At 41.1% G+C, this 19,553-nt stretch overlaps 1 protein-coding gene across 2 annotated transcripts in view; it reads right to left on the minus strand.

The window, feature by feature from the left end:
* MCF2L (MCF.2 cell line derived transforming sequence like) overlaps positions 1 to 19,553 on the minus strand; it is a 71,297-nt gene that overhangs the window by 39,137 nt on the left and 12,607 nt on the right. For both annotated transcript variants that reach the window (XM_035901154.1, XM_035901155.1), the window contains exon 3: positions 1,584 to 1,674. In XM_035901154.1, the coding sequence (XP_035757047.1) occupies positions 1,584 to 1,674 (91 nt within the window). The remainder of the gene's footprint in view (positions 1 to 1,583; positions 1,675 to 19,553) is intronic.

Consider the following 19,553-nt stretch of genomic DNA (forward strand, 5'->3'; position numbering starts at 1 on the left):
ATATGTGTGTGTTTATATATATATATATATATAAGATCATGCCTCTAACAGATTAGACTTCAGATAGGAAGCATGATTTCTCTTTTAAATAAAGCTCACAGAAGAATGAGAGGAAGAAAAAAGAAAAATAACCCACCATCAACAGCACTGCAACCCACAGAGCTCACTGCACTTAACACCCTTCTCCAGGCAAAGCCTTTAGGCACCAACACCATCACTGCAGCGATGGATCCCGTATCATGCAGAATAGATACTCAGGTTCTGTGTATTGTTCTTCTAGTCAAAATAATGCACACTTGGAGGAACGTTACCATAACCTTTAACATTATGGCTATAAGTAACATGTCTGTAGTTGCCCCCCACCCCCTACCACATCAATTACATAAATAAAAGGACTGTCATATGTGGAATACTTATCTGTCTTTAAACAGAAACTACAGCATTGATTTTTTTTAGAGATTCAAAAACTCCAGAGATATAGTCCTTTTAACCACCCTGAATTGTGCTGCTCTCAGTTTCCACTACTGGCATCTGTTCAATGCTGCATCTCAAAATCTCAAAGTGAGCTGCAAAAGAAAGTTTTGCTAGTATTTCTGTATATTTTTTAATATTTTAACATCCCTAGTTATACTGTAGAAAAAGTTGTATTGTGGGAATATTATATCATTCATTCACAAAAAGTCATATAGTGGGAATGATACATTAACCTTCAAATAAATACCTTTTAATTTACAATAAACAAACAGTTCTTTGGTCAAAATGGGGCTACAAAAAAGTGACATTTACTGTTTTGATTTGACTTTTATTTTACAGAGCTTAATATTTTCAGCTAAAGAAAAGATGCTTAGAGCTCTGTTTTTCAGCACTTACTGGAAAGATTATCAACATTAACAATTCAAGCAAGGATAACAAGAAAATAAACCCCCAGAAGTAAACAAACAGTATGGTAAGCACATGATAAACATCAATCTGTCTTTTCCTACGGGGGGGAAGCCTCTAATGACCTTAGTTTTCATATTTAAAAAAATATTAAAAAGGACACTGAAAGTAACCACAAGTGCTGCTGATTGATCATAGTCGGTACGTAAGATTTTCTCTCTCATAAGCAACCTTTGTTTTAATTTGAGCACTACAGGATCAGCTTTTACACCTGAATTCCTTTCACAAATGGTAAACTAAATCAGGACCCTCATCCTCAACACTTCCCAAAACAGAAGCTCACTTGAATAGTGAAAGGTGGACCTAAAGCTCTATGAGATGCACGGGCTGCCCATGCAAATATTCGTTCCCACTTGGGAGAGCTGCGCGCCATGCATGTTCGCGTGCACACACACACACGTGCTCTCCAAGTGCCTTCTCAGGGCAATGTTCTGAGCTGCAGACTGCATTAAAAGCACGTCATAGACACACTATGCTCGGTCCCAGTCAGCTGGGGTACAAAAGCACTACTGGATACTTCTTGTGTCATATATCATCAGCTAACATTTTGTGGAAGAAATAAAGTCATAGCTGCTTTTCTACTCATAAGAGGAAGGTTCAACATGAAAAATCTTTCTAAGGAGTTAAATTAAAACAGTACTCACTGCTATCCGCAGTATGGAAGCTTTCACAGAGGTCCATTTGTCCTGTCTGCGATCTATGACAAGAATAAATCCAATTCCAGCATCTCGTAAACTAAGTTCGGAGAAGGAAAGAAGAAAAAGAGAAAGTTTAATTAAAAATACAAATGATGCTCCTCTGGTTCTCTCACTTAAAAAAAAGCAGTTTAAAACTAGTTAAAAAAAAAAGTAGCTTGACCTTTTTGTGCAGAATCTTCTTTATTTGAGATGTTTAGATGAAGATATGCTATACTACACAGATGCAGCAGTCCTAAATATGTTCCACAGAGCTTCAAACCATATTCAAATAATGAATTCTTCTTTTTTCATGAGAGTTTTTACATTTCTTGTACTGACATTATTTCAGAGGAAAATAAACCCCTTTGATTCTCCATTGTTTTGCTGCTGATAGAATCCCTCCTTCATGCTCTTCTCAGAATAATTTCAGAATCAAAGCCAAGTTGCTTTCCTTTTGCATCTGCTTTTTAACCTTCTGTTTGAATCGCCTGCCTTCCTCACTGGTATTTAAAACTCCTTAAAAACGCAGATCCTTCTGATCATTCCATGATATTGCTCCACGCATCTGAAATTCTCATATGCCTCCAGGTTGCAAACTTGTTCCCAGGTGCATTTTTACATTCACCAAAACAAAAAATCCCTACAGCATTTAAAGACTCCAAGTCAGAGATGAGAAAAACAAGATCAGGTGCGCTTCTCTGGAATGGAAACATCTGTGAGAGAGATACCGCTCAAATCCTTGCGTACGGGTGACCTTTCTTTTTCGCCTGTGCTCAGCTGGATGTGCTACCGAGTCCCAATCAAGGGATCTGCTCCTGTTTTGTAATTCCCCATCTAAGCCAATTGTGCAATGCCAGCAGCAGCCCTTGCCAGCCAATCGCAATCAAAATGGGAACGACAGGCAAATGCAAGGCAGACGGGCTCGGGTTTGCTATTTTCTCATATATCTGGTCATTTTTAATATACGTGCTGTATTTTCAGTCTGGATAATCATTTACTGCAAGGCCTGCTGTCTGCACTGTCTGGCATTTAGAAATACTGTGCATCGATTTGTTATCATCATACCTTAAAAGACAGACAATGTAAAAATCAACAGGACAGAATGTCAGCATCCCTTATTCAGGATTGCTGAATCATGGAAACACCAGCTTTGCTGTATAAGGTTAAGCTGGTAGCATAATAATGAAAGAATGTTGAGGAGGATGAAGAACACAGGTACCCAGATGTGTCATCTTAAACTATTCTTCAAAATTACAAATTTAAACATGACTCACAGTCTATCCCCTCTCTTTTACAAACTGTAATAGCTCTGTAATTTGCAGACTAAATATTTAGGGGGAAACGGGAATAATCATAAAAAAAATGCAAAGGAACACTTGCTTCCTTTCAAAAGAAGCTAAGCAGTCATTTTAACACAGGATAATACTAGAAACGACCCCCCACTGCCCACATTCAGCACACGTTACTTAACTCTTGCCTCTGGGTTAGGACACAACTGATAAACAACATCTGAGCACTTGCCTTGTAAACCCGAATAACCCTTGCAGACAAACAGGTCTTTATATTAGCAATCTGCTTCTCACTACAGTAAATTTCCATGATTTACTAAAGCTTCCCCTCTTCCTTCTCTTTCTTTATTTGAAGGGCAAGAGGAGGAGAGAGATCCAGACTGATTTTAGCACCTTCTTGTTCCCCATTTAAAGTTCCTACCATTTTAATCTTTAGTCACTGAGCAAAATAAAATCTATTAGCAACCAAGTTCCACAATAATCAGGTAGCAAAACAGACTCCTTGGGTCACACAGGCTAAACGCAGTTGAATGGAGGCAAAAAGGTGCTACAGCTGTTCCCACAGCAGTTTATGTGGATTTTGAAGAGTATTAAGACTCTTCAAGAGCTATTTCTCCTGCTCAGTAGAAATCCCCGGGAGTCCTGAAATTTCTGCATACTTCCACAGTGGAAGCATAATCTTAGATCCCACAGAGTATCTAAATGCAACATCTGTATAAAATTTCAAGAAGCTATTGACATTTCTGCATAATAGGAATAAAATTAAAGCCTCTGACAGAGGATCAATCAGATTTCTCTCCAGGAGCACAACGAAAGACAGGCTCAGCTGGGATCCCAGAGAAGATCTAGATGGCAGCTCCACACAGTTAATAGTCTGCCTCAACACCTGGCAATAAGCAGAGCTTAATATCATTCCCCTAGAAGAAAAGACAAGGCTTACTTGAGTGGAGGAGTTGACAAGGGAAAGCACATCTCTAAGATAGCCCAGAAGATGTCTTTAGCCTGCCTTCATTTTCCACTGGATCAAATACGTCGGGTGGTTGCATGATTCAGAATGCATCCCCCTTCCAGGCTCAAAAATAAAAGCCAAGATTCCCCACTGCTGGCTAGAAGAGACTCAGAGGCAAAGTCTTGAGCACCTGACTTCAAACCATCAACACTCATTAACACTGCTTAAAAAAAAAAATTAAATGCTCTGTTCTGAACTGACCACAGTGGGAAAAACATTTGTTATCTTGGCAACAGTGTCTTGTTCCAAAGGGCTGGCTATTGAGTCTGCGATCCAGCTCCAGCAAGTGGTAGGCAGGAAGCAACAAACCAGAGACATTGTGTACAACAAAGCTGAGAACATTATGAAGACAACAAAGTCACGTATTCAAGAAAAGTAAATATTTGGAACAGGCCTGTTTGCCAGTGCACTCTTGCTCTACTGACCTTTCTCTGCTGCCACACACACCTGCATATGTAGTTACAAGACAGTTTGCAAGACCCCCCTCTTGTTTAGGGATCTTTTCTTCATTCATCTTTCTAGGATGAATGATGCTCTGGTAACAAGCAGGTATTCAATTTTCCTTTGGCTCCTGATTTAACTGTGAGGGCCAGCTGTCCCTCTTTCCCCCAGCCATATTTACCACATTCTATCCAAATACCGATTTCCTCTCCCCCCTCCTTTGCTTGAGAGTAAAGCATTTTGGCTTCTGCTCTACGTCGCAGCAGAAGCATGGTCTGACGGACAGGGCCTGCCCTGCTCATCAAGTTTTACCCCCTGCCTTGCTCCAGTTGCTCTGTACTCATCAGCTTAGCCCAGGTCTTCTCATGCCTTTCTATCACTCTCCAAGAAACTTGTCACCGCCACCTGCCTTTGCCTCTCCCATTCATCACTTCAGCCACTCTCATTACTCATTGCCTTGTCCCAAGAACAGCTCAGAAAGTCCTGGTGCTTTATTTTATTTTTTTATTTTATTTTATACTGTCAGGACAAATGGCGAAATCAGTTCTCACCCCATCCCTTCCTGAATATTGCGGTCCCTGCATCCTCAAACCCGAGTCCCCCTTACCCTATGTCCACTCAATCTTTTAGCATCCCTCAGGTGGCTGCTTCCCTTGGCTGTGGTCCTGCCTGGTGAGCCAGGCCGCTTGCCTGCACTGCCTGCTTGTTGACAGGCAGCCCTCGCACCCTATGAGGCAGTCTTCCTGCCCACAGCCCTGGTGGCAACCCTGGCTCTGGAGCAGCTCATTCTGCAACCACAGAGCAGCCCACGCTCAGCCCTGGGATGAAGTGGGACATTTTTGACAACAGACTTGAGTAGTACTGCGCATCTGTGACCTGAGATTTAGGCAGATTTTTTCCTCAAGGTATTTCCTTGACACAAAGGCCATCGCTCTTCTAAGTGTCAAGCCTGAGTCCTTGACCAAAGGATGGAGACACTTGAGCTTCTCAAACAAAAGTCTGTTTCAATGTTTGAAAAGCACCGTGGATTTGTTCCCTGACTTCCTGGGAACAACTCAGCTATTTTGGCCGAACTTTAAATCAAGAACTCAGGTGACACCTCACAAACGGAAAGACATTTTTGCAGAGCTGTAAATGACTGGAAACCAACCCTTACAGTGAGAAACAGCAGACAACCTTAGCAGAAGCACCTGCCTATTAAGGCTTCCTGACATTTCCCTTACAACCTCTGTTTTCTTTAATGCATTAACTTGTATCCGGTGTACTTTCTGAAACATAATTTATATAAGCTTGCAATTCAAAGTTAGTATTTCCTTCCTTTGTTTCCCTCCTAACACACACACAAAATACATCATGAGATAAGCTCTGTTATTCTGTTTATTCACCAGCATAGAGAACAGAACATTTTTAGAAAGGCAGAGAAACCATCCCTGCTTTGCAGGAAATACGTCCAGCAAACTCACAAAGGCCAGGTCAGAAAGGTAGAAAGCAGGGGAAGGGGAATGGGGGCCACAGAGAGTAGACTTTCTGCTCAGTCCCTTCCCTCCATCTTGCGGAGCCGGTGTAACACCATTTGGAGATGGTGAGAGAGTGAGGTTGAAGTACCTGCCCAACAATCACAGAGTTCTCCATGTAGACTGTAGAGCAGGAACTGAATTTTCCACTTAGCGACTCCTCAGCTTTAGATTATGGAGACATCTCCCTCTGTCTTGCTTGCAAGGCTTATGAGCTCATGCACCTGGGGGATAGGGTGGGAAAGCTTATAGTACATAGGACTGCAGAAAGAAACTTCCCTCTGGGATGTGTGGAAGCAATTACATAGTCATCATCTGAAAGATCCTTGCATTTCTCCAAGGTATGGGTGGTGACAACTGCTACACAAATAAGTTCCTATTGCTTCTACACTGCTGTATGAAAAATGCGTGGATACATTGCTCTCTACTACAAACAAAACAGAGCAAGTCTTGAGGTTCATCACAGTGACTCAATAATATCAATTTTTTAGATGCTTGAAATTCTGTGCAGATTTTTAGGTTCAATAATTCCAGTTTAGTAAAGCTGAATTTCAGTCTTAAAGCCTTATTATTAAACACTTGGCTTACATTACACTCAGGATTGTTCCCTACCTTGACCACCTCTGCCCATACAGACAAACCGACTAGAAATTCTTGCTCTCAATGGCCAGACAGCTATTTTGATGGTAGGATTTCAGTGATATTCAGTGAAGAATTACTGCATTTAGCAGAGCATCAAGGCAATGTCTGCAGCAATCTGCATTATAAGCAGCTGAAGCTGTCTTTAGATCTCTGGTACCACCTGTTCTTAAATCTTACTCACTCTCTGTAGCTCATCACTGACCATCAGGGTGCACCAGTGATACACACACACTGCTTGAAGAGATGCAGGGTCTGAGGCTGCTTGCAAATCCTGATCTTTTTTGGCATGCAACACATAGGCCTATGTAGGAAGGAACGTGGAATTGGCCCATCCACCTATCATTGGTCATACCACTGTACCACAAAAGGGCAAACGTACAAGACACAGGGACAGATCATCTTAGGAATGGTATCGCCCATCCTGTCCATACAGCAGTTATGTTTATGCTTGGGCATGCCACAAGGGTTCTGTGGATCAGCTCTTTAAAAAAAAAAAAAAAAAAAAAAAAAAAAAAAAATCTCAAAGGTAGAATTGTATCCAGTGCAGAAAAAGACAAGCTGGAGCTCAAACAGGTTCAGCATACACAAGGAGACAGTCCAGTAGCCTGAGCACAGGGGTAACGAACACTGAACACCAAGCATTCCCATCATGCCCCCAGTGATAAAAATGCTTCCAGCAGCTACCAGCTCTTTGAACTCAGAAGTCATCCTATATTCAGTTGTCAGCAAACAAGCTAGGGTAATCAAGAACAGCATCCTCTGCTACTTTGCTTAGGAACAGGCTGTTGGAAACCAGACACTAACTAGCAAGGTTATCCTACATTTATACATATCGTACATTATCCTACATTTTCAGAGGCATTTCAACTGATTGAACTTGAGCCACTTGAAAGGCCACTTCTCCATCTCTCCTGCTGCTGCTAGGAATGACTTCTTGGGGGGTGAGGGGGAGACAAACTCTTTCTTAATCAGATGTGTTTCACACATTAGAAAAATGAAACCACTAATGAACGAAAGCAGAGAAGAGCCATCTCCTTAGTGGCCTGCATACACTCTAGAAGACAGCCAGATAATATGATGAAGAACATGGTATTAATACATCAAGACAGAAATCTCCAGTGCAGCAACTATAAAAGAAAATAATTCAGCTAAGCACTGTGGTGACATTTCACATTACCAGTTTTGTGCTGGTTCCCCAGCAAGAAAAAGGGCAGGAACCATTCACCTGGCATAGCCTTGCCCTGTATCTCCTCTCCTTGTGTCCCTTATGTACGATAACCAAGACTACTTCAATTTGATCACTAGGTAAGTCCTAGAGGATGCATTTTTTCCTAGAGCAGAAGAATTTAATGATTTATGAATCTGATAAAGAAAAAAAAAGTTCAACTGTAACATTAAACAAAATCTAGTACCCAGGCACTAAACAGTAATTAGACCTACAGCAGTTTAATTTTCTTACAATTCTTGATTACTCATTATCATAAAGCCTGCTTTGTTTCAAAACTGGCCAATTTATCCACTTAATTCCAAAACAAATCCACCAGCTGGGTATTTGAAAAAAAGAAAGAAAAAATTTTCATATTGGGCATGTTGCCCTCATTTTAAAAGGTGTTCTACTTATTAATTTTAAAATATTTTTGTACTTGATTGATCTTTAAGTATTTTGATCTTATGACAGCTTCTTTCTCGCTATCCAAACTGAGACTAAGATTAAGGACTTCTTAATGTTGGAAACCATGATCTCTAAGGAGAAGAAAGTGGTCTTGTGCTTTCTTGAGTAAAAGACAGAAATAAGAGGATATATCACACTTCACAAAGCTCCAGCTTGAAAGCTTCAGATATTGCAAGCTGTTATAGCCCATAATACCCTCAGCCTTACTGTAGAAGGTGCCTGATTAAATCAATTTAGACATAGCAGGAACTTAAAAAGAACTATAACTCAGACATTATTTGAGCTCTACATTGGACAACGAACTTTCTAGTTTCAATTGCTAAGTGAGCCTGTTGGTTTTAACACAGCATCTAAGCTGAATACTGCTTTGTAATGCTGCTGTTCTTTCAGATCTTACTCGGATGTTTTCTAGAAACCTGCACTTAAATTAGTACTTAAAACCATTCAACTGAAGAATAGCCTGAAAAATAAAAAAAAAAATAATCCTTTATAACACCAGTGTTACAAATGGTACTCCAAATTTGCAGTGTAAATGTACAAATCATAAAGTGATTACACACCTAAGACAAGTTGAAAGCATTCTGAAAGCTGGACAGTAATACCTTCCCACTAATTACACTTACTCTATGTTAGCAAACTTTAAAATTATATTTTCTATATTTGTGACAGAAAATTTGAGGTTTGCATTGGTATTGAGATATCAGTGGCAAAGAAACAATCTGGTGAGAAAATAAACAGATTGAAAACCTATTCCCAAAAGATGGCTGTGCATACAATTGCATGATCCGGTCATGACATGTAATGGGCTAGACAGAAAATAGCAGTTTGGTGCAAAATGCTGCCACAAATGTGTAAGTATGAGTAAGGTCAAAGAATATTGCACACATCTGAGAACAGAAATGTTCCTAACAAGGGTAACATTTATGAAGGTAACACTTAGAACACCCAGATGAAGCTCTTCGGCTACCTAGCAGGCCGCCTGAGCCCCTAAAAAAGCAAACTGGCCTGACATTTCAGCTCTGTTTCAAACTGCGGGCCTGGGAGCTCAGTTTGGAATCCTGCAAGAATCACTTTCAGCTGAGGTATGTAACTGGTCCATCAGATATCAGTTCTTATTCCAGCAACATTTATGAGAAAAACCAGAAATTATGAGTGCTCTTCAGTTTGGGCACATGGCACTGCACGCAGGACAAAAATGGGAATGCAACAATTAACAACTTCTGCATAATTTCAGATGGAAATAGTAATATAGTTTCGTGTTTTATTTTTGTAACCTACATCTCTTCAGCTGAAAACACTGAAGAAGTCAGCTAGTCCAGGAAGCACAGTTGCGAGGACATATCCATTGCTTCTGATCTCCTTGGAAAACCATCCATAGAGCACAGACCCAAGGAACAGGCTCACCAGAAGCTTTCCTGAGGTGCTGAGTATAAAGCTGGTGCTTAGTGGTGTGGAAGTCACTGCACTGCACCTCTCTCTCCATGTCCAAATCTCTGGAATCAGGGACAAAACTTGCCATGTACTCCTTACTGTGTTTAACTAGCGAGTGCTTGTACTGTGCTTCAACAAAAGGCTATTGATCTAGAAGAATTTGTTATATTTAATTATTGGGCCCTCTCATAGCCAGCTCAATGAACTTGAACTGTGGAGGGAAAAAAACTTACCCAACTCAAACTAAGGCTAATCACTGTTCATGAAGAAATATAGGGAAGAGAAGGAATTCCAGGAAAAGAAATTTAAAATGAGACAGTCAGAAGTACTGCTATACAAGTGCAGCCTCTAGTGGGGAAAAGAAATTTAAAATGAGACAGAAGTACTGCTATACAAGTGCAGCCTCTAGTGGCCTGCCCAAAATCACTGAATGCCAAGTAAAAATAATTATACCTAAAGCTCCTGGCATAACAGCTGCATTTCATGCAACACAGATGATGTTGTGACACCTCACAGCAGGAGCATAATCTGTAAGGAAGGAGGGACCATTTCTCATTGATTCTTATGTTTAAAATCAAGTTTGGAACTTAAAAACTGCTCCCCCCCCCAAAAAAAAAAAAAAACCCAAGCAACTAAATCACTATGAATAAAACAATGAATATATTATTCTACCATCTTTTTCATTCTACACTGGAATTCTGTGAATAGATGGATTTTTAAATGCACATTCAAAACATTGCCTTTGGCCCCCCTCTTTACTTTTTGATAGTTACTGCCTTCCCTTTAGAGAAACAGATGAAGCTGCAGGGGAAATGAAGAAAAGCTGAGCCTTTGTGTTGGAGCTGAACCTGTCAAAGTTTCATCATAAGACAAGGTTCAGATAAGAAATTTGATGCGTTTCTTCCTCTCCCCTCTACTATGCACTTTTTTTTTCTTCCTTCTGCATATTCCAGTTAACTCTTCCTAAACCTTATCCAGTATACCACTGATGAAAACCTTCTCTCTTCCCTTTCCTATTATGCTTACTTTTGGTCTCAGCTGTTATTAGTTCATGCCCCTGGTATGTCTGAGGGCATACTGTATTCCAGTTTTCTCAGGACTGAGGAATCATCAGATATGCAAAACTGTATTTTAAGATCTCACAGCAAGTGGGCAAAGAAAAGCTTAGCCGAATGTTGGGTTTAACAACTTCAAAGAGCTTTTTCTAAGGGGCTGATAATAATTCAAAACTTTGGAAGTCTCATCCAAACTTCACAATGACCATAGCCCAGAAACCCACGCATGGTTACATACAGCCCTATCCCTGACCTAAAAATCCTTCCATCGCCACAGGACTGCAACAGCAGGAGCTTACTGCATCTGCCTGCGAAGCAAGAACCCACAAGGAAGATGGGGTACTCTCAGAGATGTACTGTCGATGAGGTGAATGACAACTCGGTGACAACCAGGAGAGATGCTCTCAAACCTTGGTCTCAAAGGAAACCCGAAGTCTTTATCCTGCACAGCAGCAGGTCCTTGGAATTGTGCAATACGAATCCAAACACATTTACCTGAGGCACTTCTGTTTCAAGCACAGCTTATGTTCCTCAGCCAAATAAGCAGCACTGGTACATGCCTGATTTATTTTTAAGTATTTACGCTGATTTATATAGCATACGGTCACATTTATTTTTTCCCCTCCCCACTCAGCTTCAGAGATATGGGCGTCAGTATCTTCCTTGACTGGTCCCTATAGCCCCTCTTTACTTCCTGTGCTACTCTAAGTCCTCACACAACAGTCTCTCTCCCACTTTCAAGCCAATTCCTCCTTAAAATAAAAAAGCAAATGTGACTGATTGGAGTACAGTAATGCTGGCTATGTTCCATCATATATGCTGCCATTATTTCTGCTCCAGAAAGCTTATGCTGTTGGGGAGAAAGCTGAGGGAACGTAGACAGTGTTAAAAATTAAAATAAAAAAACTAAAAAGTGTCCGAGCATCATTATCTGCATAGACCTGGACATCTGCTCGTACCACATGCACTGATTTCCTTTCTGTGGTACCCATCAGCCTTTTTTTCTGGTAACTTAGAAAGCTTTACCCCACCAAGGAACCCCACAGACTAAAATCAGAACAGCTTTGACGTATTTCTGCGGGTAACAGAAATAATCACTAAAAGACAAAGTTATTGCTTAACAGATCCTCTTTTAGTGTGTGAAATTAGCTAAAGTTTTTTTTTTAAAGAAGAGTTTTAATTTTCTAAATGGAAAATCCAGTGCAATTTCTTCGGGTCACAGAGAGCTGCTCTTGGAAGGACTGTTTGAAGAAAGACAACAGCTCTGAGGACTCATTTAGACTTAACTACAGATGGCTGAAGTAGGCCACAATATCCTTGAGGGACAATTAAGGATAAATAGGCCAATAAAGGCAAAAGGCTCCACAGTTGGTTAAGCTTAAGTAAATATGAGCAACTGAAAGCCTACATGATCCTCGCTTTAGGACTATTACGGCAGACTGCATAGAAGAATTTTTACACCTATTCAGAAATATGATCTTGGAATTACACATATTTCCAGTACACTTCCACAACCATTAATGCCACTGCATAAAGTATTGGTACGGCCTTATCTGGAATGCTGTGTTTTAGAAAGGTGAGTTTTTTTACCTAAATAGGGTGCTAAATACTCTGAACTTAAGACTGGACTAATGAAAGCTCCTGTGTGAGGTCCAGCATTTTAGTAATTGACTTTCACAATTTTACAGTGCTTAATTTACTTTGTCTCCTTAACAGATTAAATTTACCCCCTGGACAGTGTGTGTCATGCATACTATTCAAATCCTCTAAGCCCTGAAGGTGTAAATGGGATTTAAAGACTAGAAAAGCTTTGCCTATACAGAGCCAAGCTTTAAAACAAGTTTAAGACTTTCACAAGGTAGACATCCAAACAAATGTATATTGTTCCATACCCAGTAAAAATTCAGACTAAGTAACGTGTTGAGCTTTGACCTAATCTTGTCAGACTACGTACCGGACACTAAAGCTTCTGACTACCACTTAACTTTAAGATGCAACACTTAACTTCAAACCTAAGCCTTTACATTTCCGTTCTGCTTACAGGAACATATGGCATTTACAACTGTTTGGCAGCTGTGCTCTGAGAAAGGAAGGGCACACACAGCATGACAGATTTTGCTGGAAGTCTTGGGATGTTCTCACTGATGAATTTGAGGAGCTGCCAAGGTAACAGCAGGGTAGAGGTTCCACATCTTCAGCCTGGATTGTAATCCGACAAAGAGGAGAGCGTGGAAATGAAACACAGCTGACAGAAATAGACACTGAAGTTGCAAAGCTGTTGCTCAGCGTGTCAGTGTGAACTGTCAGGGCGCCTGGTTTTTGGCACTTCTTACCCATATGTGGTGACGTTCATCCCTGGCACTCTATAAAACAAAAGTGATTAACTCTTAGCTAGCGGTGGGCCGCTTGTTTAGTTTGCAGATAAAGGATGGAACACATGTGGTTACTCTCCCACATTGGTTTTTTGCAAGGTCAGCCTGGACCCTGAGGGACTTGCCAGCTCAAAACACAGCGCTACCCGACATGGCTGCTACTGCTTCCAGAGTGCAGTGGTGGATCTATGCCAAGGAGACCAGGCAGACCTGACCTTTGTGCTCTCCTGTGCCCCTTGCGCTGAGGTTTGTTAGTTCCAGCAAACAGCCATGCCATGCTGCAACATGTTCTTCTGGTCCCTACCTAAATCCACCCTGTTACACTTTGCTGCACCTATGCTAGTGAAGATTGTGGGTCTGAATCCGCTGGAAGGCTTAGCACAGACATTTCTTTTTCAGTTTTCCAGGTAATCCCAGTGTTATCCCAAACGATGGGGAGTTGGTGTAGTTAACAAGGAAGGGTCTAACTGAAGCTTAGCAAACCCTAACAACTGAGCTTTCAAACTGTCGGACATCAACATTTTGGAAGGCCATCTCCTTCTGTCTGGTTACTTGGACAGGATGGCTCCCTAGTTTCCAACACCAGATGGTACTACAAACAACAGGATTTCTTAGAAGGCCACACTGTGTTCAAGCGTCTGCAAACCATCAGGATCTCAAAGAAGGGGACGTTCTCCCGGGCAGGAAACCGACAGGGACAGCTTTCAAAACAGGAAATTGCTGAACGTGGTGACAAGTTAACCTGCGATACGCTTGAGACCATGCAGTAGGACAGAAGGACATTACAAAGAGAGGCTGTACAAGACTCATTCTGAATACAAATACAGAAGGCACGCGTATTGTATTTACTCGGCAGTGTTGGGACTCAAACTGGCCATCAAAACCTGTTCTGAATTTTCTAATCTACACTGTTTTTTATTTCCCTCAAAAGGAACTTTGTATTTAAGACTCAGTGTTACACATTTAAAATACTAATTTTCCAATCTCTTGTGACCACAAGAATTTTAGCTTGCTTGCTTTGTTCAAAGAACCACCTAAATGAGCAATGAAGAAAAGCCTTAAAACTATATCCTTTTGTTCTCTCACACAGCATATTGTTTTCTGATTGCAGTAGAAACTGCTAATTAACCAGAAGCAAAACCGTATGTTGAAATTTTTTTTTTTTTAACCATTGCAATGATCTATTCATTTCTTTTGGACCAAGTTCTCATGCTACACCCCACATTTGGTAAATGTATATTCCAAGAATACACTTAATAAAATATGTTTAGAGTGACAGCTGTGATGGATAGAATTAAGTATGAATAACACTTGCCTTCAGGGTATATCGCAAATCTTAAAAGTCTATTTAGTAGGATAAATAGAAGGAGGAAAAAATACTTTGAAAACAGAGGAAAAAAGAAGAGAATACTGAATGCCCTGAGATGACTTCTTAAGGCAGCTATTTTAGGAGCCTACTGTAAACCTGAATGGAATATACAGAGGGTGGAGGACGAATATATGGCATGCAAAAGGTGCATCCCACAGGTGCCTCTCCCACTTTGCAGTAAGAATGCTGAACGCTGTGTATGGAGGTTTTTTACTCAGCTAAGAGATGAGACAGCGTTGTTCTGCATTACCTTCTCTGCCTACCCAGCTCAGCAATAATCCCCAAAGAATTCACCCAGTGAAGTATGAGGAGACATCCTTCCCTGCAGAACAAGAATCAGACTAGCTACATGGGTGTTCAAATAGATGCAAGACTTGCCTCAGTGTCCGCTGCTGAAACCCAGTTGACTTTACAGAGCTCACCTCTTATAGCCATTTATCTGCAGATAAGACTTTATTCAGCAACTCCATCAATAAGAGTTATTAATTCCTGTGGATCAACACTTACATGTAAAGTATTTGTACCAATTCAACTTTTTAGTTAAAATACTCTTCCTAGAAAGCATTGCCTTGAATACATCACATACTGCCATGGATTGTCCTTCTTTCATCTTGTGTACTATATGTATAAAACCAAAAATCCCTTGACCTTAAGCAATATCTGTCTCAGTAAGAGAATCCCTGCCTTTTAGATAAAACTTCATTTTGTACTTCAATAACAATAAAGAAATTACTAGCTGCTAAAAGGAAAAATCTGTTTCAGAAGCATCATAGAATCATAGAATTGTTTAGGTTAGAAAAGACCTTTAAGATCATCAAATCCAAACGTTAACCTAACCCTGCCATCCCACCACTAAACCATGTCCCTAAGCACCTCATCTGTCCTTCTTTTAAATACCTCCAGGGATGGGGACTTGACCACCTCCCTGGGCAGCCCGTTCCAGAGCCTGACAACCCTTTCGGTGAAGAAGTTTTTCCTAATGTCTAACCTAAACCTGCCCTGGCGCAACTTCAGACCTTTACGATACATCTCATTACCAAAACAGTAGTTATAAAAGGATTAGCTATAGTTTTCCATTGTCTACGGTATTCATCCTTAATCCATCATTTTTCCTGATACAGCAGTGATCCTTAAGTACACGCGGTACATGACTGTTGTCATATACCATGTCAACAACCCTGTACTGAGTATTCCGATTTTGAGATTATTACAAACCACACATTAGACATTGTATCTTATCCAGCTACCTATAAAACATGAATTTGCCTTGCAACATTAACACCCACCTGAAGAAGATAGTTCAGCTTTCTGATTAATGATATATGGTTGCACCAGGGTTAACTGAATATCTTAAATTGAGATGAGGTATTCCCTTTCCACTGTCTCCTTTCTTTATATCCTCATGTATCAGGCATTTATACACGCTGATAGCTGTTATTTGCACTATTCTACTCTATGGTCATCTAAGTTGGTAACAAGCAAGTTGTAATAGTTCCATTCCTAAATGCAAGGTGCCCCATGAGATATTTAACTCTTCATGATTAAAGTTCCCTATGAAAAAGTCAAGAGAAAGTTTACACAGAAAAAGGTTGTGAAACCCAGTGTTTAGATAGTACAGAACAATTATGCAGTAAGAGGGGACCAGGTCGTGTTTACCTATAAAATTAGAGGGGATAATAAAGGTAGGTTAAGATGTTTCAGTTTTTCCTCTTTCAACAAAGTCCTAAGCTAGTCATATTACCAAGACTTTCACTCATGAACAAATCTTGAAAACCTGATACCACTGCTAAGACTTACTATACTATATTTATTGGGTGAATGCTACTGCAGAGCACAGAAAGGTGCTTTCTTATGAGGCTCTTACCATCTCCTCACTGTCATTTCCATGAAATATCATTTCCCTTAACATGTGACTGCAGGCAGTCAGACAATGAGTTTTGAGTTATTGCTGCCAACCCCTTGCTGTGACCTGGAATCCTGTATGGGGCCAAGTAGCACAAGTAGTTTTCTGAGGAACTGTTGTGGCTCCAGACATGTCCATGCTCTACAGGGCTTTTCATAGAAACGTCCATTTCCCCCCAGTCAGAACAGCTGAAAGAGTTATGTATTTCATAACCTAAATTACACTGATCTGGAGAGCAGTCCATGCGTAAAAGCTGTGGGCTGCATTTTTATCCTTACTAAAAATTTGTACTCCTTAGGCCTCTTCTAATAAACTTACAAAATAAATAAATAATGAATTGCCTCCAGTCCCTTCAAAAGCAGTTTCCAAAGCATCCAAACCAGTCTTTGAAATTTTAGCCCTTGAAAACTAAGTTAACAGCAAAAATACTATCTTATGACACCTTTAACAGCACTAGAAATATCACAATTCCAGGAAAATTACAATAGTGTCCATCTTCAGGGTACAGGTCAGTAATTTATTATTAGCAAAACATATTTTATAAGGGGATGTATGCTGACATCCGACATCTCTGCAGCTTGTTATTCCTATAAACCTGCACAATGGCTCATGAACAAAATTTTACACAGTAAGCTCATAACACCGCTAGCAAAGATGTCAGGGATGTCTTCAGCTTTCAGATTATAGCAATTCTCAGGCACGAAAATGTCCAAGTTGTATCAGTATCTTAACAGTGGCATTAATTTTACAAGTTTGAAATTGAAAAGTTATCACCCTAATACATAAAATATTGTTATATTCACAACAGTTAATATCTTACTCTTCGTATCTAGCCAGCTGGGCTGTCTCCTTCTTTTACTCAGAACAGTGATCTCTTTCTAAAGAATCAGATGTAGAAGAAACTAGAAAATCCTACAAGAACAGCCAGACTTAAGGAATGGCCACTTCTGGCTCCATACACATAGAATAATTGTTAGAGGGAGAAAAAACCTCCAGAAAATCTACTGCCAGACTTTTAATTAGTAAAAATGTGTTCCTGCCAAACCGATGCTCTGAGATGCGCTCAGTCCTCCCCCCTGCACCAGATGCTGTTTGTTCTGATCAGAATTTCTCACATAAACCCCCACTCTGTGCAGAAGTTCAATGGGCCACCATGAAGCACACCACCAAGGACTTTCAAAAGGAAGAGCAGCTGTGAATTTAGTACATAATTATTTGTAATAACAGTATTCAAGAAAGATACTATCAAGGGAGGCTTAGCACCACACAGTTTAACCAACACAGTGATAAACAAAGCAAATGAAGCTGGCTGTCAGCTTCATGGCTCCTCTCCCTGATAAACTAGGGGTTAACAAGTACAACCAGGAGGGCACCTCACAGTATTGTGCTGCATATAACCAGTATTCCCTCAGAGGGAGTAGGTCCTACAAAATAATTCATAGAAAAGACCTTTACAAGAACAACACTGTTTTCTCTTCATGCATGTACAGTAAACCAAAGCACACACATGCATGAAGGAAATCTGCCATGATTCATTCCCAACGTGAATTGAGCATGGTCTATGCTGAGTTGCGCTGAACACTGTCAGTGAAAAGAATGCAAAATACAGCTTGAGACCAACATCTAATCAGTGTTACGCAACCTGTGTTTCTAAGAGTTTTTAATCTGGGAGAGCCATATAGCCCAAACACATAGAAAGACATAAAGGAGATCTCTTGATTGATACAATCATTCAGCTTTGAAGGGATCTCAGAAGGCTTCTAGGCCAAACTCCAGCTCAAAGCACGGTCAACTCCAAATTTAGTCCAGGTTGTTCAGCGCTTTCTACGGCCAGGTCTTGAAAACCTCCAGGGACAGAGACTCCACAGCCTCTCTTGGCAGCCTTTCTCAATGTTTCATTATCCTCCCAGTGACATTCTTTTTTTCCTTACATCCAGGTCAGAACCTCTCCATTCCCATTCCCACACCTGGCCTCTTCTCCCCACTGCCAACCTCTGTGAGGGGCCCATTTTCATCTCCCCACTGCCCCCCCCATCAGTGGGAATGGTGGCTGTTGGGCCCCCACTGCTTTCCCTCCCCTGACTGAGCAAGCCCTGCTCCTGTAGCCTCTCCTTGCACATCAGCTCCAGCCCTGACCATTAGGGAGGCCTTGCTGGACTCACTCCAGTTTTTGAGCCCTCACCCTATGGTAGCTCAGAGCTGGGCCCACACTGCCGGTGGGCTCTAGAGAAAGCAGGCCAGGAGACCCCTGCTGTCACCTACTCTGGGCCATGCTCTTGCTGGTCGGCAGCCTTCATTGCTGCCAGGGCGTCCTGCTGGCTCACGTTTAGCCTGCTGCCCACCTGGGCCCCCAGGTTCTTTTCAGAAGAGCAGCCCCACATCCAGTTAGTTCCCAGCCCACACTCCTGCAGGGGGTTCGTCCATCCCAATTGCACAAGTTGACATTTGCCATTACTGAATTTCAGGAGGTTCCTGCCTGTCTAGGTTCCTCTGAATGGCAGTCCTTCACTCAAGCGTATCAACTGGTTGACTAGTTTCTCAGCCACAAACTTAATGAGGGTTCACTCCATCTCCTCCACCAGATCCTTGCCAAGGATGTCAGGCAACACAGATACATACGGTTCACTGAGGAACTCTGTGTCCAAGTAGAGCATGAACCATTAACCACCACTCTTTGAGCCTGATGATCAAAGCAGTTTCTCATCCACCCAGCGGCCCATCTGTCATGACCTAACAACTCAAAGTGGATTCAAGAGTGCTGAGGAAGACTCTGTTAAAAGTCTTGCTCAAGGTGAGGTAAAAGCATGCTCATTCATGCATCCAGTAATTTCATCACAGAAATACATTGGTCAAGCACAATTTTTTATTGTTCAATCCATGCTGGCTACTCTCTATCACCTCCTCCTTTTTTGTGTGTTTTAAGAGAACTTGCTCCATAATTTTCTCACAGACCAAAGGGAGGTTGACCAGCCTGTTGCACTCTGAATCATTATTCTTGCCCCTTCTGAAGACGAACGCAGTATTTGTCTTTCTCCAGTCATCATGGTCCATCTCTGATCTCAAAAACCTTTCAAAGATGATGGAAAGCAGCCTTGCTATGACATTGGCCAGCCTCCTCACCACTGTTGATGTAGTTCATCTTATCCCAAAGACTAGATTTGGGTCAAGATTTCTCAAGAGATCCTTGACTTGATCCTCACAGGTTGCTAGTCATTCTCCTCCTTGAACCCTGTCTCTAAA

This window comes from Egretta garzetta, unplaced genomic scaffold, assembly GCF_000687185.1.
Source record: "Egretta garzetta isolate BGI_Z169 unplaced genomic scaffold, ASM68718v1 scaffold168, whole genome shotgun sequence".
Classification (NCBI taxonomy): Eukaryota; Metazoa; Chordata; class Aves; order Pelecaniformes; family Ardeidae; genus Egretta; species Egretta garzetta.